The sequence below is a fragment of the Vulpes vulpes genome, chromosome 6 (genome assembly GCF_048418805.1).
Source record: "Vulpes vulpes isolate BD-2025 chromosome 6, VulVul3, whole genome shotgun sequence".
Classification (NCBI taxonomy): domain Eukaryota; kingdom Metazoa; phylum Chordata; class Mammalia; order Carnivora; family Canidae; genus Vulpes; species Vulpes vulpes.
This window is the reverse complement of record NC_132785.1, coordinates 103,730,245-103,755,263: the sequence shown is the minus strand read 5'-3', so window position 1 is coordinate 103,755,263 and position 25,019 is coordinate 103,730,245. Positions and strand designations below refer to the sequence as shown.

The 25,019-nt window shown below is 37.8% G+C and overlaps 1 protein-coding gene across 3 annotated transcripts in view; it reads right to left on the bottom strand.

The window, feature by feature from the left end:
* SLC39A9 (solute carrier family 39 member 9) overlaps positions 1–25,019 on the bottom strand; it is a 53,839-nt gene that overhangs the window by 7,125 nt on the left and 21,695 nt on the right. For all 3 annotated transcript variants that reach the window (XM_026008470.2, XM_026008471.2, XM_072761815.1), the window contains 2 exons: positions 8,249–8,446; positions 363–431 (listed from right to left, as the gene is read on the bottom strand). In XM_026008470.2, coding sequence (XP_025864255.1) covers positions 363–431; positions 8,249–8,446 — 267 coding nt within the window. The remainder of the gene's footprint in view (positions 1–362; positions 432–8,248; positions 8,447–25,019) is intronic.

The following is a 25,019-nucleotide window of genomic DNA, read 5'->3' as shown; positions in this document are numbered from 1 at the left end:
TACAGTCACTGCATTCTGCCATTACTGTGCAAAGGCAGCCATAGATAATATGTAAACAAATGGGCATGATTGTGTTCCAAAAACTCTTTATTTACAGGTGATGGAATTTGAATTTCATATAATTTTCCTGTGCCACAAAATATTTTTCCTCTATTAAAAAAATAGAAAAACTGTTGTTAGCTTGCAAATCCCTGACACTGAGTACACCCGGGCTTGTACTTGTGTTGGAGGACTTCACTGAGCAACCTTCAACCCGAGGGCCAGCCCAAGAGGACTTCATGGGGACGCTCCCTGGGATGTACACGCTAAGCCTCCCACACTGAGCCAGGAGAGAAGGGGGTCTCATGGCCTTCCAATCCTACCTGCAGCATGGACGACCAGACCCAGTGTGGTGGTGATTTTGGAATTGCTGGGCCTTGCTGTTTCTGGATCTGAAGTAAAAATAAGTAAGTCAGCTATGAAGCAATGTGAAATAGAAACTGTTAGAACACTGACCAGGAGGTGGAAGAGTTCTTTGAAAGCTGTTAGATTATATTTTCCTCAAGACTATCTTTTCTTTTTGGCTTCAAACACTTAGAAGTTTCCTCTGTCCTGAAAGGTGGGCAGGAACCCTTCATTTGCCCCAGCCTTCCCCGAACAGATAATATGTAACCCTTACCTGCCTCAAGTGCACCCCTTACCCCTCCAGCTCTCCCTAGAAAAGTGCTCTGTGGCCCCTCAGTGCTTCTCTGCAGACCGATCTCACCACCACTGCCTACCTGCCCCTCTTCGCCAGCCTCCTACAACTTTCTCTTTATTTCAACACCAAAATGTCTGTCATGTTTGCCCTTCTCTATTTTAATGCCACCATCCTAACCTAAATTTGCATCAACCTGAGCCTGAATGAGCAACAGGCTCCCAGCTGGTCTTCTGCTCTCATTTCTCCCTAATCCTACTCATATATATATCCTTGTTGGATTTATCTCTGAATCACCCTGCTCTTCTGACATGCCACTTATCTACTGCTTTTCAGATTCAGCCCAAACTGCTCTATTAAGTGGGTTCTTAAGATCTTTATCAACTGGTATCATCTTATTTCTCACTATTCAGCCCAGTTAAACCACTTGTTTTTTTTTTTTTTTTTTTTTTAAAACACCTTCTAATGAAACATTCTCATTGTCCTTTCCCCAAATCTCTCATCCTTAATTCTTGGCATGAACTTAAACTTCTCAGCTCATCAATTTGAAACCTAGCCACTGTTCAAAGACTAATTCTAGGACCACTTCCCTCAAAAAAGAATCAAAGATTAATTCCAGCTCAAAAGGGCCCCCCTTGCTTAGAAACCAAGAGCTTTATGTGCAGACTCGACATGCTACTTCAAAGCTTTTCCTACATCACCACCTGAGATATATACAATTATTTTCACTCAAATAGGTCTTATAGCTCCAGATTGACTGTAAACTACATAAAAGTGAATTTTCCATTTCTTTTCCACGTGTCTTACAGAATGTAGCACAGTACTGGAAACCCAATAGCTGCTTTAAAAATCCTTATTGGATAGGGGAAAAAATATTTCTCTGTATCATGAATATTTCTACTATAACAGAAATTTACAAGCAAGTAGTAATGTCCAAACAATATAAAATTAAAAGATGGGGACATCAAAATGCCAGAGGAAATGACAGATGGACATTAGTCAAATAAATTCCAAGGGATTTAATCTTCTGGGGAAACCCAGCACACAGAAGGAATGGTTTACACTGGAAAAAACATATACAAATAACATGTTATCTTTGTACTAAAAGTAATCTTCTAAGACACTGCAAGGAACAGAAGCTAAAGCTCCTAATTGGTTGGAGACAATATATACTATATATATATATGTCATATATGTCAAACTATATATGACAGTTTCAATGTCACCCCAAACTGTTAAGAATATCATATTATATTGTGTGACAAGCTTGTTCTGACTTTTTTTTAATAGTCTTGTGGTCTAGCTTTAAATAGCTTCTTAAAAAAAAATTAGAGGTTTTAAAACTGAAACACAGTTTTTATAAATCTATAGGAAAAGGCTGTACTTCAGCATAAATTTAATAAATGAATGTTTACTGATATTTAATAATACATAAAACCCTGTAGATAATAGGTAAAACCAGATTATCAGATACATGAGAATGAGCAAAAATAGTGACTTCAGAGATAAAACAAGAGGAAGAATAAAGGAATACATGCTATTTTTAATTCTTTGTATAGGATTATAGGGCTCTAATGCACCTTTAAATGCATTTAAAAATTGAAACCGACAAGAATCAAAAAAATGTCATAGAGGTCACCGTGAGGAACTGTGTAATGCAGCTGGAATCAGATACTATCCCACCAGAGGGTGCTTCTCATTTGCTATTTGTTAAAAGCACACGAATAAAACCATTTACTCCTAAATCAATTTATCAATACATGTAAGGCTGCTAAAATAAAGGGTATAGGGAAAAATACTGAAAAGAAATAGTATATGCATGGAGATTAACAAAAAAAATATCCTTAGACTGAAAAGGTTAATTAAATTAAGTTCAATGAATTTTGGGGGAAAAAAACCCCTTTTACTTGGAAATAATTTCAAATCTTTCAAAAAATCTTTGAAATAATAATTTGAAAAAAATCTTTCAACTCTTCAAAAAAGTTTCAAGAATGTTCAAAAAACATTCACTTTCTCAGAATTACCTAATATCTAACATTTGACCCCATTTGCTTCATTATCTGTGCTCATACTTTCTCCACCCACACACACAACACATACACACATACACACACACATATTTTTTTTCTGTACCATTTCAAACTAAGTTGCATGTATCATACCTCTACCCCCAGATATTTCAAAATGTACTTCTTAAGAGAAAGGATACTTTCTTATATAATCACAGTACAGTTATTAACTTAGTAAATTTAATATTGATACTTTTCTTTCTAATCTCTCTTGCATATTCTAATTTTGTTAACTGCCTACGAAAGTCTTTCAGAGCATTTTTCCCTCCCAGGAAGGATCCTGTCTGGGATCATATATGCACTTAGTCGTATCTCTTTAATCACCTTAAATCTGGAGCATTTTCTCTGTCTTTGACTTTTACGACATTGATTATCTTTGAAGAATAAATGTTCCTTTCTGAACCTCTCTTGTTTTTAAATAGAATGATCCCTTCCTTTTGGGTTTGTCTGGTGTGGCCTTAGATCACACATTCTTAGATGGAATACTACACAGGTGCTGCTTCTCAGGGTGTCATGACTAGAGGCACAGAATGTACACCTATCTGCTGTCTGCTAGTAGAGTGAATTCTGGATTATATCCTGGACATTGTGAATGTTATCTTGTGGGTACTCTGGATTTTATTATAGGCCTCCAAAGAGTGTCGATCTTGTGTTTTGCTTTAAGTCACTTCGTTTGGTTTAAATTGCCATGTCTGTCTTTTGGGCAGCTGCTCAAATCCCAGTTCAGTTCTTTCATCTTTAGCAGAGTCTGCCTGTAAAAGAATGGTTCAGGGCTCAGCCAGACTTGGGTTGAATTTATACATAAAATCTGAGGCTGTTTCTCTGTCTCTCTCCTTTCTAAGATTCTCCCCTCACTTTCTAGTGGCTGTAGTTACCCTGACCTCTGTCCTAGTTCCTTAGGCCAGAGAGACCTAGTTTTTGGAGTTTTAGCTACTCCACTGGGCTCTAATTGCTTAAAAGCAGTAAAAACAGAAACTCACTCTATTCCAAGGGATAACTCCCCTCCAGAATCTTCCTGCTTTAGGTTACTCTGGTGACTTTAGGTAGTAGTTTTTAAAAATTTGCCCAGAGTTTATAATTATCTGTGAGGAGGCTGGTCTGATAGGTACTTCTTTTCCCACTCTGAAAACAGACACCAATGACATCAACTTTGATCAAGTCAAGGTACTATTGTATTTCTTCATTTTGTTACTCCTTTTCCCTTGCAACTAATAAACAAATCAAAATTTACCCCCTAGATTTAACATCCGTTGATGATTCAGGCCTGAGTCAATTTTTACTATGAAGCTTGCAAAACTGATTTCCTCCTGCCGGCGTCTTGCCACACTTACAAGCTGGCGTTCAGCAATCCACAGTAAGCAAGTGTTCTTCCTCCTCTCTCTCACATGGGTGTGCTCAGGGCTTCCCGTTTTTTCAATTTTTTCAATGGTTTATGCTTCGTTACTGTTCATAATTAATTATTTTGGCGCTCAAACTGTCTTAGGTCTGGCCAGTAGGAACCCCTTCAAGTTAGTTCTGTACTCTGTAACAAGTTTTCATTTCCTTCCTTCCTTCCTAGGTTTTTTTTTTTTTTTTTTTTTTTGAGCACTAGATGTTCCAAGCTCATTTTGTACTTACCCTGCCCCTGTCCTCGAATCAGCCATTTCTCTGAAGAGCCCTGGTATGCTCATTGCTAGTGGGGTGTCTTTACTTCTAGGCCCTCTCTGCAGACAGAGCTAGGACATACATACATGTATACATAAACACACACGTATATATGTACACATATACACACATATACACATATACATTTTAGAAATAATGAGTCCAATAGCTCCAATTTCAGTCCATCCCTATAGGGCTTCTTTCTTGCCTTCCCCCATTCCATATTTGTACATCCCCTCTTCCACAGTGAAAACTCTGGTTCCACCAACAGCAACACACTTACTCAGATGAGAGTAACACCTCCTCAATCCTAGAATACACCTAAAACAGTTTCAGAATTGTTTTCACCTGTGCCATCACAAAAAGCAAAAGCCTACTAAAAACAGTTTGGTAATTGTTTTTGCTTCTCCAACTCCATTCAAAACTAAAAATATATAGTCAAATACTATATTCATAAGTCACCTGAATGAGTTTTTAAAAAAATCCCTTTCAGTGTGATTGTGTTATTCATTTGAATTATAGTTCACCTGCTTCAGCTGGCTTCCCCTAACCTGTTGATTTCATTTTATTTTTTGAATATGGAAAATATCAGCAGGTTCCCAAAAGTCAAAACTTTATCCAAGATGCACACCCAGCAAAAAGCCATGCCCTCCTGAAACTCTTCTACCCTACTCTATCCTGGCCCCAACTCTTATAGGTAACTCTTGTCTAGTTGAGCTTTCATGTTCCCTTTTTGTAAAAATAAGGAGACATATGTGTTTTATTCCCCCTCTTTCTTACACAAAATGTAGTATATGATATATACTAATTTATATTTCAGTTTTCCCCACTTAAAAATATCCGCTAGAAATCTCTCCCTATCCAGAGATCTGACACCTCATTTCTTTTCCTAACAACCCAGAACTCCATTATATGCACACATCACATTTCATTCAACCAATTTCCATGACTGGGCATTTAAATGGTTTTACAGTGATAAATAATGCTGCACCGAATAATCTTGTGCGTGTGTATTTTCATATTGGAGCTGCATTATCAGAATAAATTCCTAGAAGTGGGATTTGGGGGTTAAAGGAAAAATACAAAGGTGGTTTTGTCTGATATGGCCAAATTCCCCTCTGCAGGGGCTATATAATTAATTTTGTATTCCCACAGCAATAGATGAGGGTGTGTTTCACTGTAACTTTGATAACAAAGTGTATTGTCAAGCTTTTGAATTTTTTGCTTAACAGGTGAGAAATGGCATCTCAGCAGTTTTGATTTGCATTCTTAAGTGAAATTGAACATCTTTTCATATGTTTAAGGACCATTTTAATTATGTTTTTATTAACTATCTGTTCATGTCTTTTGCCTGCTTTTCCACAGATTGTTTTGTAGGCCATAGATTCTTAACCTGGGGTCCATGGAGGTGGAATATAGGAGGTACCTATGACCCTAACTTGGAAAAAAAAAACCCCACATTTTAATTTTTACTAACCTCTAAATGAAATCCATCATTTCCTTTGATTATGAATATAGATCATAAACTACAAACACTGGCACTACCTATACTTTACTGCTAGTAGGAATCAGATGATTTCATTTTATTTTACAGTTGTAGACATCTTTGTATCATTGCTCTCACTCATCACTACTTTAAGGGTATATAAACTGGCATCACATCACACTGCATGATTATGGTCTTTGTAGATGTTCATATGACAAAGCTGGGCAACTGTCAGGCAACTTTGTACCTACAGTCATTCAGCCACTAAATAGCAAAAGTCATGGAATCTCTCACTGGGGAACCAAGACATCTATGCGGTCGCTAGCAGTTCCTATCTGCAAAGTTCTCTGCCAGTGGTTTCTTTCTTTCTTTTTTTAAGATTTATTTATTTATTCATAAGAGACACAGAGAGAGAGGCAGAGACATAGGCAGAAGGAGAAGCAGGGTCCATGCAAGGAACCCAATGTGGGACTCAATCCCGGGACTCCGAGATCATGCCCTGAGCTGAAGGCAGATGCTCAACCGCTGAGCCACCCAGGCATCCCTCTGCCAGTGTATTTGAAAAGAGGTATCTATAAACCCTATATCACCAAACCCTAGGAGTCTGATGCACCTCTTCCAAATTTATTCTATCACGGTGGCATTAAAGTTGTATCATGGATCAGAATCTCTTATTTAATATAAACCATATCAAAGATGTTGACCTAGCCAAAGTTGAATTCATTGATCTTTTTTTAAAAATTTATTTAAATTCATTTAACATACTGTGTATTATTAGTTTCAGGGGTAGAATTTAGTGATTCATCAAATGCATATAACACCCAGTGCTCATGCCACCCAGTGCCCTCCTTAATGCCCATCATCCTGTTAATCCTTCCCCCCACCCTGTCCCCTCCAGTGACCCTTAGTTTGTTTCCTATGGTTAAAAGACTCTTATGGTTTGCCTCCCTCTCTGCTTTTTATGTTATTTTCCTACCCTTCCCCTATGTTCATCTGCTTTGTTTCTTAATGAATTCATTTATCTTGGGCAGCCCCGGTGGCGCAGCGGTTTAGCGCCGCCTGCAGCCTGGGGTGTGATCCTGGAGACCCGGGATAGAGTCCCACATCGGGCTCCCTGCATGGAACCTGCTTCTCCCTCTGCCTGTGTCTCTGCCTCTCTGTCTGCCTCTCTCTCTCTCTCTCTCTCTCTCTCTCTGCCTCTGAATAGATTAAAAAAAAATGAATTCATTGATCTTAAGACAAAAAAGTTACTATATCTGGGGGCACCTGGCTGGCTCAGTTGGTAGAGCATGCAATTCTTAATCTTGGGGTCATGGGTTTGAGCCCCATGTTGGGGGTAGAGTTTACTCTTAATAAATAAATAAATAATTAATTTAAAAAAGGTTTTTAAGTTACTATGCCTGGAGTTAAATCTAAAGTCTTAGAGAGGGATCCCTGGGTGGCGCAGTGGTTTGGCGCTTGCCTTTGGCCCAGGGCGCAATCCTGGAGACCCGGGATCGAATCCCACATCGGGCTCCCGGTGCATGGAGCCTGTTTCTCTCTCTGCCTATGTCTCTGCCTCTCTCTCTGTCTCTCTGTGACTATCATAAAAAAAAAAAAAAAAAAAAAAAAATTAAAAAAAAAAATAAAGTCTTAGAGAACTGCAGTTGTAGTTGAGGAAGTATATCTTTCCTGGGAAAGCAAGCTATGAATGTGTTTAAGTATATTTTTAAGAAAATATCTTTGTGAATCAGGAATTTCTATACTTGTAGCCATTAAAACAAAAAAAAAATCAATTGGATGTTTAATTTGACATTGTTGCCTTGTTGAAGCCCATCCCACAATTTAATATTTTTCACTAAGCTAAACAATAAAAACTGTCATGCTGATGTCCTAAAAATAAAATTTAACTCCACCTTGCGTATGAGTTAAATATATTATCTAGTTAATTAAATCAATAAAGAAGATATACATTACTGTATCACAAATTGACTTCAATGTTTTGGAACTATATTACAATATAATTGGGTTTTCTCTGTAATCCTATGCATTATGGTTTACATATAAAAATATGATTCCAATTAAAAGTCCACAGACTTCAGAATGCCCAGGGCTCCATGGCACAAAAAGGGTTAAGAATTTCTGCCCTAGACTACCAACCAAATGAGATAGCTCTAAGGTAAGTATGATAATAACCCAACAAGCACTCTCTTGTGCAACATGTCACAACTCACCAGCTCCCTCAACTAAATAAAATGTTCACTAGAACACAAGAAAGGTTAAGAGTTTTTGGCATTAAATAAGGCCATTGATACCTACTGAATTATTCAATCATCTGTTACTTTCTAAACTGTAAATTTACTGCATTACCCAGAAAGTCCTGGAGCCACTTACCATCAGTAGAATGCACATGGGAGCTGCCAATCTGATCTACCAGCAACATGAAAACGAAGCCCAGCACAAGGGAAACGCCAATGTAGGCATGCAGCTGTGTGTGGTCATGGCTGTGCTCATGTTCATGGGCAACTGGTATTTCTGCTGCTTTGTCTGATGCAATCACATTCTGTGTTTCACTCACTTGGTGGTGTTTACCTAGAGCAGAAAGAACCATGAAGAGAAAATGTTTTCTTCCCTGAAACATTTTCATATAGAGGCTTCCATTCTTCTGTATTTCAAGCTCTACTTACATTACTGCAAAGACATCTACCTCCTATACTACAATCCAGCCAATCATAAACTTCTTTTGGCATGCAGATCTTTTTTTTTTTAATTTTTCTTATATATTTGACAGAGAGAGGGCACAACAAAGGGGAGCAGCAGAGGGAGCTGCAGAAGGAGAGGGGGAAGCAGGCTCCCCACTGAGCAGGGAGCCTGATGCAAGGCTCGATCCTAGGTCCTGGGATCATGACCTGAGCTGAAGGCAGACACTTAACCAACTGAGCCACCCAGGTACAGATCTTTTAACTGCCTACTGTTCTGAAAACCTCAAGTGAAAGCAAATCACCACGTAAGAAAGCAGTCATATTCGCAAGTGATATCATCCTCAGATCCTCCTTTCTGGCTGAGAAATTCATGCCAATATCATGAGAAATTACAGTGAGTTTTATTCTGATGAAGATAGGTGAGTGAAGAGCAGTAGTAATGAAAATATTTTAACCAAATTCATCTAGTTTTACATCTAGGTTGATATAGGAACTGCAAATAAACAAACTGAGTATAAAACTTTAAGCTTTAAAGAATATCAGTAGGGGGAGTGCCTGGGTGGCTCAGATGGTTAACCATCTGCCTTTGGCTGAGGTCATTGATCTCTGTCTGGGTCCTATGATAGACCACCCTGCCCCCACCTCCTGGCTCAGCAAGGAGTCTTACTTCTCCCTCTGCCTCTCCTTTCTGCTCCTGCACTCACTCTCTCTCTTAAATGAATAAAATCTTAATATATATATATATATTCCTATATATATATTTCAGGCAGGAGGCAATCACTAACTAGAAGCCAAAAGGGCAGAGCAGTTTAAGGGACACAGCCTTCCATCTAAATTCAGTTCTAGAAATACAATTACCAGGATACTCCAAATTACAGGCAGTGATATTTGGCCAAATAATACTTTGTTTATATTCACATATAACACTCAAAGCATAAATGCTTTAGGCCAGAATCCTGATCTTTGCTGTGTTTAATGAAGAGTGGCTAACATATTAGACATTTCTTATTTATAATTAGATTAAACATTTTTATCTTTGATCAAAGAAATTACACAAGCTTGTTGTACTATTTTAGACCCTGCCTTAATTCTTTAAAAGATATTTTTAAGGGGCATAGAGCACATGCCATGTGAAAAAAATTTTAAAAACCTATATATTCTTCTAATTGCTGACAGATTTTTTTGGTTTGTTTTCTTTCTTCTTCTTCTTCTTTTTTTTTTTTTTTTTGGTTTGTTTTCATAGCCATTTTCTTTTTTAAACTTTTAAAAAATGTGATAAAATATCATAAAATCTACTTACCATCTTAACCATTTTTAAGTGTAGAGTTTGATAGCATTAAATACATTCATACTGTCCTGCAACCATCATCATCACCTATCTTCAGAACTTTTTCATCATCCCAAAAGAACCTGGAGAGTTTGTTTTTTAACCTGGAGAGTGATTTCATCTACTTGTTTTTGAATTAAATGTTAAATCTCTCTTTTAAAAAACTTTATTGAAGTATAATTAACATTCGATAAGACACAATGAATTTTCACAATGCAAAAATTCTAGTAACTATCACCAAGGAAAAGATACAGAATATTTTAAAATCCCAGAAAAGTTCTCTTATGTTCCTCTTAAGTCAATATATCACTCCTGGTCCCAAGCAAGGACTGGTGTGCTTTTTTGTCCCCAGAAAGTTTTTTTTTTCCCCTAAGATTTCATATAAATAGAATCATACAATACATAACTTTCTTGTGTAAGGATTCTTTTGCTTATAGCCTGATGTTTCGATATTTATCTATGCTTTGCAAGTATCAGTTGTTTGTTCCTCTTTTTTGATGAATAATGTTCCACTGCATGGACATATCACAATTTGTTTACCTATTCACCTACTGATGGGCATTTGGGTTATTTCCGATTTTGGTCTATTATAAATAAAGCTGCTGTGAGCATTCAGGTACAAGTCTTTCTGTGGATACATGTTTTCTTTTTCCTTGGATACATATGTGTGCCTAGAATTGATGCATTGTGTGTAGGTTTAACTATAAAAAACTGTTTTCCACAGTGGTTATACCATATTACACACCCAACAACAGGGTATGAGAGTACTAGTTGCTCTATATCATTGTCAACATTTGATACTGTGAGGCTTTAAAACTTTAACCATTTTACATACATGATCACGTTATCTAATTTTACTTCTTTCCAATCTTTATGCCTTTCTTTCTTTTTCTGGCTAGGATCCCAAATACAATGTTAGCATTAGTGGTTGGGAGGAGATGGTCTTGCTTTGCTCTAACTGCTATAGATGTCTTAGCCATAGGGTTTCCATATACTCTTTCTTAGTAAGAAAGCTCTTTCCTAGTTTGCTGTAATTTTTGTTATAAGGGAGAGTTTAATTTTGTCAAATGCTTTTCTGTACCTGTTAAGGATGATCAAATGGTTTTTCTACTTTATTCCATTAATATAATGAACTGATTTTTGAATATTACTCCAACCCCTACTTTGTGTTTCTGGGATAAACTCCAATTGATGAAGATGTGTTATCATTTTTCTATATTGCTGGATTCAATTTGCTACATTTGATAAAAGACTGTTCAAGAGGGATATCTGCCTGTATGTAACCCTTTTCCTATAACATCTTTAAGTCACACTGGATCTTAAAATGAGATGGAGTATTTCTCCAAGAGATTGATAGAAAAGACCTCCTACAGCCAAGACATTTCCATTTTATTTAAACAAAGTCTATGACTATCAACTGTTTTTCTGATGTTAATGTTAAATAGTATTTCTAAGTTACTAAATGAGATCTATGACCTTTTTTTGAAATTTTTAAGACCATGACCTGGAGTAAAAATAAATTTTATATATATATGAAAAACTAAATACAAAGCTTCACAAAACAGTGAAGCTTATAATGATTAAAATGCACTTTTCCATTTCTTTCTCTTTCCCTCTTTCTTTGTCCCTCCACCAGGCTCTTTTTAAATACTGGTCCCAAGTCCAACTCACTAAATTTATTTAAAGGCCCACTGAGTTGCTACCTTCAGTTTGAAAACACTACTGTAGGTGTAAAGATTCAGGGGGGAAATGGATGATTTTGGAATAAGGGGCATCTTCTGGAAGCTAGAAGCCTGGTCTGTAGTGGTCAACTGAAGAGAGGTGAATGCTAGGTTGTAGGCGCCCACTTGGTTTCTTACACAAAATAAATCGTTAGCAGCAAGTATATTACAAAGAACTGACTAAAAGCTCAGAGATGAAAAATAATTTTTAAAGCTTTAATTAATTAATTAATTTTAAGATTTTACTTTTATTTATTCATGAGAGACACACACAGAGTGAGAGAGAGAGAGAGAGAGAGAGAGAGAGACAGGCAGAGACACAGGCATAGACACAGGCAGAGGGAGAAGCAGGCTCCACGCAGGGAGCCCAATGTGGGACTCAATCCCTGGTCTCCAGGATCACACCCTGGACTGATGGCTGTGCTAAACTGCTAAGCCATCCGGGCTGCCCGAGATGAAAAATAATTAAGTTTGAAAACTACAGTCCAAGAATCTTGAGTTAGTAATGTTGGACAATTAAAATGCAGCCTCATGGTAACAAGACTGTATTAAGTTTGTGAAAATCACTGAGCTGTACCCTGCCAATATGTGTATTTTCTTTGTGCTTTTTCATATGTAATATTTAGTAAAAATTAATAAACTCAAAATGTAGTATTCTGGTGCCCAATACCGAGATGGCTACACCCATCATTTTTCAAATAGGTCTTCTTTGTGAGCTGAGGGTCTAGTTTAGCATGGCCCCAACAATGTGAAATAAATGAACTAAGACATCTGATATTCTCTAAAGACAAGGCAATTTGGGGGTATGTTTCCATTTTAATATATAAAACCATGATTTAATTCTTCATATTTATAGATGTTAAGATGTTAAGATTTATAGACATCCCATATGTGGGATGTCTGGCTGGCTCAGTCAGTGGAGCATGAGACTCTTGATCTGGTTGCCCCACAATAGATATAGAGATTACTTAAAAATAAAATCTTAAAAAAAAAAAAAAAAAAAAAGAAAAAAAAGCTACTCATGTAAAGTAAATCACAGAATTTTGGTAGCTACAATTTCCAATGTTATTTAGAAAGATGCTACTGGAGAGTATATGAATGATTGTATTTCATAAAGTACCTACTTAACAGTTAACTGGGCTCCCATCTCTCTCTTTGCCTATACTTTGCATGAGTAATGAATCCACAGGCCCTCCATGCTGCTGCTTCTGGGGATAACATCTTGTCTCTAAAGACTCAGCTCCTAAGTCCCCTCTTCCTTGAGATTCTTGTGTCCTCTTCTCCTCATACATTCACAGCAACTGCACACTGCATGTCTGTCTACTACAGGTCTTACACCTTACTATATCATAATTCAGACATCAGTAAATTACAATACAGGGCTGGTGCCTATTTTTGTAAATAAAAATTGCATTGGAACACAGCCACGTTCATTTGTTCACAGATTATCTATGGCTGCTTTCATGTTATGACACCAAGGTTGAATAATGCAACAGAAACCATATGGCCCACAAAGCCTAAATATTTGCTATCTGGCCCTTTCAGAACAAGCAAGCCAACCCCTGCTGTCATTGATTGCTATTCATTTTGCACTAGCTGTGAATTCTTGAAGGCTGGGGATATATCTTAGATCTCTGAAATGCTAAAAATGAATAGAGGTCCAGAAATCTAGCAAATACTCGACAAATAAATGTTAAAGGCAAAAAACGACCTTTGCTTCTATAATTTTTTAATGTGGCATTTCATTTCAAGTTATAGCAATTAATTATTTTTCTAGACAAAAAGATTTTTTAAGAGAGAGAAAGAGTGGGCAGCCGCAGTGGCCCAGCGGTTTAGCGCCGCCTGCGGCCCAGGGCGTGATCCTGGAGACCCTGGATCGAGTCCCACGTCGGGCTCTCTGCATGGAGCCTGCTTTTCCCTCTGCCTGTGTCTCTGCCTCTCTCTCTCTCTCTCTCTCTCTCTCTCTCTCTGTATCTCTATGAATAAAAATAAAATCTTTAAAAAAAAGAGAGAGAGAGAGAGAAAGAGTATGAGCAAGTGGGGTTGGGGAATGGAGATAGAGGGAGAAAAAAATCTCAAGAAGGTTCTTTTTTTTTTCAAGAAGGTTCTATGCCCAGTGCAGAGTCCAATGTGGGACTCAATCTCAGGACCCTGAGATTGTGACCTGAGCTGAAATCAAGAATCAGACACCTAGCCAACTGAGCTACCCAGCCACCCTGACAAATAGATTTTTTTAAAAAAAGATTTTAATTTATTTGAGAGACAGCAAGAGAGAGCATGAGTGGGGTGAGGAGCAGAGGGAGAAGCAGACTCCCCACTGAGCCCAAAGTGGGGCTCAACCCTGGGACTCCAGTATCATGACCTGAGCCAAAGGCAGATACTTAACCAACTGAGCCACCCAGGAGCCCCCTCCCCCTTTTAAAAGGTTTTATTTATTTATAATATAAAAAGATTATTTAATGGAAATAAATTATAATCTTTTAGTCTTCTAAGATAATTATGCACATGCTTCTTTAAAAATTCATCCACAAAAAAAAAATTCATCCATAATAAGTAACAGATATATATACTAAATTAGGTGAAAGATTATGCTAAGAGTTTTGGTAAGAGCATGGGTTAACGCCGTATTAAAGGGTGTTAGTCATACTCTTTGTGAGCAGTGGCATAATAATTTTTAAAGGCAATTACTTTTGGGGTGTCCATAGCACTGAAACTAAACGTTAAGCCTAATTGCAACTTTCAAAGGATAGCCAACATCATTTTACTTTATGGGGTATTAACTATGTCAGAATTTTAATGTAGGTGAGTATAGGATCCTTCCATATCTTATCCCAGCAATGCTTTTTTTTTTTTTTTTTTTAAAGATTTTATTTATTTATGAGAGACACAGAGAGAGAAAGAGAGAGAGAGAGGCAGAGACACAGGCAGAGGGAGAAGCAGGCTCCATGCAGGGAGCCTGACATGGGACTCGATCCCAGGACTCAAGGATCATGCCCTGGGCCAAAGGCAAGCACCAAACTGTGGAGCCACCCAGGGAGCCCCCTAGCAATGCTTTCTAAAAAAGATTGAATTAAAAAAAAAAAAAAAGACTGAATATAACACACAATGGTATATTAGTTTCAGATGTATAATATACTGATCTAACAATTCTATATATTACTTAGTGCTGACTGTGGTTAAGTAAAATTACCATCTGTCATCATACAACATTGTTATATTATTATTTACTAAACTCTCTATGTCATACTTTTCATCTCTGTGACTTATTTTATAACTGGAAGCTTGTACCTCTAAATCCCCTAACCTATTCCATGCATCACTTTAGCCACCTTCTCTCTGGCAACCACCAATTTGTTCTCTGCATTTAAGAGTCTGGTTTTCTCTCTCTCTCTAATAAATAAATAAAATCATTTTTTAAAATAAAAAGTCTTTTTTTTTTCATAAGAGACTCTTAATCAGAGGAAACAAAGTGAGGGTTGCTGGAGGGGAGATGGTGGGGGAGATGGGGTAACTAGGTGATGGACATTGAGGAAGGCATGTGATGTAATGAGCACTAGATATTGTATGACTGATGAATCACTGACCTCTACCTCTGAAACTAATAATACATATGTTAATTGAATTTAAATACACATTTTTAAAAAAGAGTCTGGCTTTTTTTTCCCCGTAAGATTTACTTATTTATTTTAAAGAGAGAGAAAGTACAAGCAGGGGCAGGGGCAGAGGGGACAAAGAATCTCAAGCGGACACTGCACTAAGCATGGAACTGATCTCATGACCCTGAGATCATGATATAAGCTGAAACCAAGAGTCAGACGCTTAACTGACCAAGCAGAGGCATCCCAAAAGCCTGGAGTTTTTTGTTTTTTTAGATTCTACATATAAGTGAAATCACATTGTATTTTCTGATATATTCACTTAGTATAATACTTTCCAGATTCATCATGTTTTTGTAGATGGCAAGATCTCATTCTTTTTTATGGTTGAGTAATATTCATATGTATAATTACACACACACACACACACACACACACACACACACACACACACACATACTTCTCTATCAATAGACAACTTGGGTTGCTTCCGTATCTTGGCTATTGTAAATAATGCCATGATAAACATTAGAGGGGTATATATCTTTTTGAATTAGATTTCCATTTTCTTTAGGTCAATACCAAATAGTGGAATTACTAGATCAAACAGTATTTCTATTTTTAATTTTTTGAGGAACCTCCAGACACAGTGCCTACACTAATTTACATTCCTACCAGCAGTGCATGAGGGTTCCCCTTTGTCTACATCCTTGCCAACACTGTCTTTTGATTGTCTTGATTCTAGTCATTCTGACAGGTGTAAGGTGCCAACAATGCTTTTCTTTAAATAACTTTTCTTTTGGTACTGCTTAAAAGTCAAGTTTATGAATCATAATAAAACTGTCATTACTTCATAGTATCACCTGCTTTTGAGATAAAAATAGTATTGAATAAACTGATCAGCTATCTTATTATGCAGACTGGCATTGAACAAATCTTATATCTCCCCAAACCAAAACCATGTTCAAGAAGAAACCTGCTGCCACTGATGATATTCACCTAAATGTGCTACATACTCTGACGATAAAGAATAATTTCCAACATTTTTTTAAAAGATTTTATTTATTTATTCATGAGAGACACACACAGAGAGAGAGGCAGAGACACAGGCAGAGGGAGCAGCAGGCTCCTCGCAGGGAGCCTAATGTGGGACTCAATCCTCAGATCGAGATCACACCCTGAGCCAAAGGTAGATGATCAACTGCTGAGCCACCCAGGCATCCCCGGTAAGCTTTGATTTTATTTGCAAATATGAATCAAAAAACAAACATAAACCCTTTTGAAAGTGAGCAATAATCACCTTGATGGTACATACACAAATTAGTAATTGAATCTAGATACTGAAAATTAATATACTTATCCTCCCTTCTACTCTGGACATGAAACTGAAACTAGCAAAAACTGGGATTTCAAAAACCAGCTATAAAATCAAAATATATTAAGTTGTATATATATATGTATATATATATATATGTTATTCATTCATGAATGAGCTTTCAGGTTACTATGTCTGATTACTCAGGACACTGGATGGTAATTCATTAGCCAAGACATGTTCCACATCATACTCCCTGCTGCAAAGGACACAAATCAATGGTGTCATCACTGGATACTGTACATCAGACATATATTTCGCATGCCACTAAGATGCTGTTCAGCAAATCATTATGGGCTCACTTCTTTCCCTAGATATTTATATAGAAATATTTCCAGGGCAGCCCCGGTGGCGCAGCGGTTTAGCGCCACCTGCAGCCCAGGGCGTGATCCTGGAGACCCCGGATCGAGTCCCACGTCAGGCTCTCTGTATGATGCCTGCTACTCCCTCTGCCTGTGTCTCTGCCTCTCTCTCTGTCCCTATGAATAAATAAATAAAATCTTTAAAAATATATATTTCCAGTAACTTCCATCAATATGGTATGTAGTTGTCCTTTGTCACAGATATATGTTACATTAAAGGTAACAGACTTGGGCAGCCTGGGTGGCTCAGTGGTTTAGCACCGCCTTCAACCCAGGGCATCAGGCTCTCAGCATGGAGCCTGCTTCTCCCTCTGCCTGTATCTCTACCTCTCTGTTTCTAATGAATAAATAAATAAAATCTTGAAAAAAAAAAAAAGGTAACAGCCTCAATTTACCCTTTGAAGAGATTTATTGAAGCTCCTCCTTCAGATTAACATGTACTTTTCTATAAGAAAAAAAAAAAAACATTCAAGTAATCTGGCCTTTTTTTTTTTTAAGTGATCTCCAGTTTTGATTTTTATATTTTTGACCTTTGCTGATTCTTTTTAATTTTTTTTTTAAAGATTTTTATTTATTTATTTATTCATGAGAGACACAGAGACACAGGCAGAGGGAGAAGCAGGCTCCACGCAGGTAGTCTGACATGGGACTCAATCCCTGGTCTCCAGGATCATTACCTGGGCTGAAGGCGGCGCTAAACCGCTGAGCCACCCCGGCTGCCCTCTTTAATTTCTTAACTTCTACTCATACCTTACAATTTTTATAGCTATTATTATTTTTTTTTCTGACAAATAGTTCATTACACATGACATGTATTTTCAGTCGTAAGGGCAGAATAGCTTCTACTTAATGATGATGTATTCTGTTTTTCATATAAAAGAGAAAACCTTTGATCACAGTCCAAAACTAAAGCTGACATTTTATTAACACACCGAGCAGAGAGCCCAATGGGGAGTTCAATCCCGGGACCCTGTGATCATGACCTAAACTGAAGGCAGACACTTAACTGACTGAGCCACCCAGGTGCCCCTAAAACTGACATTTTAAAAGGAGGTTAATTAATGAATTTTTGATCAAAAATTACTGTTTTTATTTTTTAAAAAATTTATTTGAGAGAGAGACTATGTGAACACAATTGAGCAGGGGGAGGGGCAGAGGAAGAGACTCTTCAAACAGACTCCCTGCTGAGTGTGGAGGTGGACGCCAGTTGGAATCTGGGCTTGATGTCCCAACCTATGAGATCATGACCTGGCCAAAACCAAGAGTAGGACACTTACCTGACTGAGCCACCCTGGTGTCTCAGTTTTATTTTTTTTAAAGATTATTTATTTTAGAGAAAGTAAAAGCATGCATGCATATGCAGGGGGCAGAGGGTAGAGGGGCAGAAAGGGAGGGAGAGAGGATCTCAAGCAGAATGACAGGCCAAGAGTTAGTTAATATATAACAGATTTAACCTTCTCGTATTTAAATGTAGAATAAAATGAAAAAGCCATAAAATTACTGTACTTCTCTAAAAATCTGGTATGTGGCATTCTTGGAGAAATTTAGTGAAATAATCTATATTGAACCATTCCTGATAACAGTTCCAGTGACTATCCTAACAATTATGAATAAGATATAGGTTTCTATTTAGGTCTTTGACTCCACAGCCTGCCTTTCAACATACCAATTCTGATGTTCCAAAGAATTATGTTGGTTTCAAATTTAGCCCCACAATAAACAAGCAGTGCAGTCCTCAAAAGACTTTATATATTCTTAAAACTTGTTTCTGTAGGGGCACTTGGGTGGCTCAATTGGTTAAGCACTGCTTTCAGCTCAGGTCATGATCCCAGGATCCTGGGATCAAGCCCACATCGGGCTCTCGGCTCAGCTGGGATGCTTCTCCCACTCCCTCTGTCTGTTGCTTTGCCTACTTGTGCTCTGTGTGTCAAATAAATAAATAAATATTAAAAAAAAAAACAACCAAAAAACTTGTTTCTGTAAAAAAGATAGTCTTCTCACAAATGCTGATCTAATTCCAGTGATTTTAGAGCTATAATTACAGAAAAGTATGTGAGAGGTTCCTTTTTATGTTAATTGGTATTTAATAATGCTTTATTAAAGCGCCAGAGCACTCGGTTAACATGATATATTGAGCTCTTAAGAAATATGTTAATTATCATAATTATAAGGTCATCAGAAGAACTAAACTATAGGCTGTAATAAACATGTACACAAACTACTTTCTTGAAGCTGAGAGAAAAGCTAGTTGGATCTACAATAAAGAAAAGGAGGGAAAGAGTGGGGGGAGAAAAAGATAAAGAAGCAGAAATGAAAGTGATGTGACTAAGCTCACCAGTGTAGAGACAGATGTGGAAAATGTGGAGACAGCTTACAGTTAATATGATGGTTAAGCTAGTTAAGATTTTTTTTCACAGAGTGGCATATTAATATTTTACTTTTTAAAAAGGATGATGGGGACTTCTAGAGCTGGCTCAGATGGAATAAACCTTGTGCTGCCTGATCACACAATAATTACTACAAAAACTCTGGACAAAACGCACAAAGACCAACTACCTAAGGACTACAAAATGTAAAGGACAGCAAAAGGAGAGAAGGCAGCAAAAACTGCAAAAGGAACCTCATCTTTCTGGCCAGAGGACCAGGGAAAGGGGGCTGCTGGGAGGTGTCCAAATGTAGGGAAACCATCCCTCTTTTTTCTTTCCCAGCCCTTCCTTGAAGGCAGTCCCAGTTGGGGAACTCCATGGCAACAACATAGGCAGTGAAACCCCCAGAAAAACCCCATCTTTCTGGCCAGAGTGGTCTGAAGAGCGCACAGGGCAGGGTGGAGGTGGGGCATCTGGTTATTCTGTTCCCTTTTTTCCTGCCACTTTGCCCTAAGGCACCCCAAGTTACACAAAACAGCACAGTGACAGCACAGGCAGCTAGGATTCCTATAAAAACTCCATCCTTCTGGCCAGAGGACTAGGTAAAGGATCCCCTGGCAGACAAGGAGTGTGAAAGGAATACTAGAAACAGCTATGGAGGGTTCCCCTAACAGTGTGTATAAATGGCACAAGTCTCAGACTTATCTCTGAATTCTGCAGGGATAGGACATACCCAAAGCAGCATTACTAAGGCTTTGAAAACGGAACTAAAATTAAAACCATCACCCAAAAAGGCACCACAGAACTGGCAGTCTGAAACCAACAGGCTAAATGATTGCTAAAATAAAAGAAATAAATATTCTCTAGAGGATTTTTGAAAGGACCCAAAGTTCCAAAATATACGATAAAAAATGTATAGGATACAACCCAAATTGCTTGACATAGAAAGAAACAGAAACATTTCTCCAATTATGAGGAGAATAACAATCAACCCAATCCCAAGACAACTCAGATATTGAAATACTCAAGACTTTAAAGCAGCTATTATAACTATGTGCTCTGGAGTAAAGGTAAAAACACAAACAAATGAATGTCATTTGAAAAAATAGAAACTATAAAAAAAAAACAAGTAGAAATAAAAAAAAATACCCATTTATTCATGAGAGACACAGAAAGAGAGGCAGAGACTTAGGCGGAGGGAAAAGCAGGATCCCTGCGGGGGCCTGATGTGGGACTCAATCCCAGGACCCCAGGATCACAACCTGAGCTGAACACAGACATTCAACCACTGAGCCACCCAGTGCCCCCCAAGTAGAAATTTTAAAAATGAAAAACATAACATCTGAAACAGTAAGTTTACTGGATGGCTCAACAGAAGGCTGATGATCACAAAGAAAAGAATCAGGGATGCCTGGGTGGCTCAGTGGTTGAGCATCTCCCTTCAGCCCAGGGTGTGATCCTGGAGTCCCAGAATCTAGTCCCACATCAGGCTCCCTTCATGGAGCCTGCTTCTCCCTCTGCCTGTGTCTCTGCCTCTCTGTGTCTCATGAATAAGAAATAAAATTAAAAAAAAAAAATCAAACCAAAAAATAAAGGAAAGAATCAGTACCCTTGGTTACAATGACAGAACTGAATAGTATCAAGAGCCTACAAGGCTCACAAAGTCTGAAGTATTTACTTTCTGACCTGTTACAGAAAAAGTTTTCTGATAACCTCTGGTCTAAATACACCAACTTGAAGACAGACTATCAAACTGGATTTTAAAAATATGATTCTACTATATGGTGTTTACAAGAAATCCAATTTAAATATAGTGAATGACATGGGTTAAAAGTAAAAGGATGAAAAAAGACATATCATGTAAACACTGATCAAAAGGAAACTGGTTTGGCTATGTTAATATCAAATAAAATAAACTTGAGAACAAGAAATATTACCAGGAATAAATAGGGACATTACATAATAATGAAAAAGGTCAACTCAGAGACAAAGCAACCCTAAATGTGTAGGCACTTGACCAAAGAGCTTTAATATGGATAAAGCAAAACAAAAATCAATAAAATACAAAGCAAGAAAAAAATGAAATAAAAAATGGTTCTCTGGGAAAAAAATTTTTAAAAGACATTACTGCAGACATTAAAAGGATAATAAAAGATTCCTGTGAACAACTCTTACTATGAATAATTCTTCAACTTAGAAGAAGCAGAGAACTTGAATAGTCTATTAAAGAAATTGAGTTCATAGCTAAAAACCTTCCAACATAGAAAACTCCAGATGGTTTCTTTTTTTAAAAAAATATTTTATTTATTTATTCATAAGAGACACAGAGAGAGGGCAGCCCCGGTGGCGCAGCGGTTTAGCGCCGCCTGCAGCCTGGGGTGTGATCCTGGGGACCCGGGATCGAGTCCCACGTCAGGCTGCCTGCATGGAGCCTGCTTCTCCCTCTGCCTGTGTCTCTGCCTCTCTCTCTCTCTCTCTGAATAAATAAATCTTAAAAAAAAAAAGAGAGACAGAGAGAGAGAGAGAGAGAGAGGCAGAGACACAGGCAGAGGGAGAAGCAGGCTCCCTGCAGGGAGCCCACTGTGGGACTCGATCCCAGGTCTCCACTATCATGCCCTGGGCAGAAGTTGATGCAAAACCACTGAGCCACCGGAGCTGCTCCAGAGGGTTTCACAGGTAAATTCCAGCAAACATTTAAGGAAGAAATATTTTTGATTCTATATAGTCTCTTTCAGAATGTAAAAGAGGGAACACTTTGCAACCCTAAGAGGCCAGCACTATTCTGAGGACACAACCATAAAAAGACATTGTAAGAAAGGAAAATCCGGGACCCTTGAGTGGCTCAGCAGTTGAGCGCCTGCATTCAGCCCAGGGCGTGATCCTGGAGTCCCAGGATTGAGTCTCACATCAGGCTCCCGGCATGGAGCCTGCTTCTCTTTCTGCCTATGTCTCTGTCTCTCTCTTTGTGTCTCTCACGAATAAATAAATAAAATCTTAAAAAAAAAAAAAGAAAAGAAAGGAAAATCCAGGCCAATATTCCTCATGAACCAGGGATACAAATATCCTCAACGAGATTTTAACAAATCAAATACATTGATGATAATCCCTACAATCAAGGTTGCATATGTGGCATATGCAAGTCCAGTTCAACATTTGAGTATCACTGTAATTCACCACACTAACAGGCTAGATAAAAAACTCTCAGCAAACTAGGAATAAAAGAGAACTTCCTTAACACGAAGAGGGAATCTTTAAAAAATAACCTATAGCTCAGGACACCTGGGTGGCTCAGCAGTTAAGCGTCTGCCTTCAGCCCAGGACGTGATCCCGTAGTGCCGGGATCGAGTCCCACATCGGGCTCCCTGCATGGAGCCTGCTTCTCTCTGCCTGTGTCTCTGCTTCTCTCTCTCTCTGTGTGTCTCTCATGAATAAGTAAATAAAATCTTAAAAAAAAATCTATAGGGATCCCTGGGTGGCGCAGCGGTTTGGCGCCTGCCTTTGGCCCAGGGCGCGATCCTGGAGACCCGGGATCGAATCCCACGTCGGGTTCCCGGTGTGTGGAGCCTGCTTCTCCCTCTGCCTGTGTCTCTGCCTCTCTCCCTCTCTCTCTGTGTGACTATCATAAATAAAGAAAAATAAAAAAAAATAAAAAAAAAATCTATAGCTAACATTATACCTAATAGTGAAAGACTGAGAGAATAAGGCAACGCTAACTACTTTCATTCCTAATCAACCTCATACAAGATGGTCCAGCCAATGCAATAAGGAAAGGAACAGGAAATTAAAGGCATATGGGAAAACACTAAAGTTTCTCTGGAAAGGAAATCATTAAACTGTCTATATTCACGGATGATATGATTATGTAGCAAATCACAAGGAATCTAAAAAAAGCTCCTATAACCAGTGAGTTTAGCAAATTTCTACATACTAGGATAGTGGAAATTGGAATATTTTTTAAAGATCATTTATAATTGCACTAAAAATAAGAAATATTTAGGTATATATTAACAGAATACCTGCAAAACTGTATGCTAAAAACTACAACCCTAGGGGTGCCTGGCTGGCTTAGCTGGTGGAGCATGTGACTCTTGATCTCAGGGCTGTGAGTCTGAGCCCCACATTGGATACATAAGTTAATTTAAAAAATTTAAAAATTAAAAAACTACAACACTGATAAAAGAAAACAAACATCTAAAAAATGGAAATATAGGGATGCCTGTGTGGCTCATTGGTTGAGCATCTGCCTTTGGCTCAGGTAGTGATTCCAGGGTCCTAGGATCTAGTCCCACATCAGGCTTCCCACAGGGAGCCTGCTTCTTTATATGTCTCTCTGTGTCTCTCATGAATAAATAAATAAAATCTTTAAAAATATATATATTTTCCTTAACTGAAATGGTGTTTTTAGGGCTGGAGACTGATCCACAATGAAAGGCTAAAGAGACCAGAATGCTTATTTTTTTAGAAAAGCAGGTTTAAAAAGCACAGTGTATCTGTTTTCAAATGAATCCACAAAAGTATTTTGGGCCCCAAATCAAGAACACTGAAAACAAAGGAATGCAATGCAACAACATGATAGCTAAATTTAAGCTTAAAACCATACCTGAAATATCATATGTGAATTGTATCTTAACAAAACTGCTATTAGAAAAACAAAAACAAAAACTATACCTGAAACACTTTTTTCCTTTCCCCTAGCATTTCCCAAACTTGTCTATTTAAGAATCAGGTAACAAGGCAGCCTGGGTGGCTGAGCAGTTTAGTGCCACCTTCAGCCCAGGGCATGATCCTGGAGACCGGGGATCGAGTCCCACATCGGGCTCCCTGCATGGAGCCTGCTTCTCCCCCTCTGCCTCTGTCTCTGCCTCTCTCTCTCTCTCTCATGAATAAAGAAATAAAATCTTAAAAAAAAAAAAAATCATGTGACAACCTATTTAAAAAAACATATTCCCAGGGCCCTTCTCCAGAGACTGATTTTGTAGTCTAGGTTAGGGACCAGAAACTTTTAAACCGCACTCCTAAAAAAAAAAAAAAAAAAAAAAAAAAAAATTAAGGTAAACAACTGCTACCCATAATTCTTTCTTAGCTGCAAAGTCAAGCAAAAAAGATAAATAAATAAATAAATAAATAAATAAATAAATAAATAAATAAATTTAATTCTCTATTTGGTCATGATCTGAAAGTTTTCTAGTACACCAGGATAGTGATCTTACACTGAAATAATCACACCTCAGAAAAATTTAAGATGATCTACTGGGATACAAAAGAAAATACAGATGACTCTTGAACAATGTGAAAGTTAGAGTGCTGACTCCCTGCACAATTGAAAATCTGCATAACTTTTGACTCCTCAAAAAGTTAACTACTAATAGACTACCACTGACCTTATTGACAACAAAAAGTCTGTTAACACATATTTTGTATGGTCTATGTTTTATATACTGTATTTTTACAATAAAGTAAGCTAGAGAAAAGATAATAAGAAAATCTCGAGGGAGAGGAAACACATTTACAGTACTGTATTGAAAAAGGGTCAACTATTAGCGGAACTGCATAGCTCAAACCTGAGCTGTTCAAGGGTCAACTGTACTGGTCTTTTTTTTTTTTTTTTTTTTTTTTTTTTTTTATTTATTTATTTATGATAGTCACAGAGAGAGAGAGAGAGGCAGAGACACAGGCGGAGGGAGAAGCAGGCTCCATGCACCGGGAGCCTGATGTG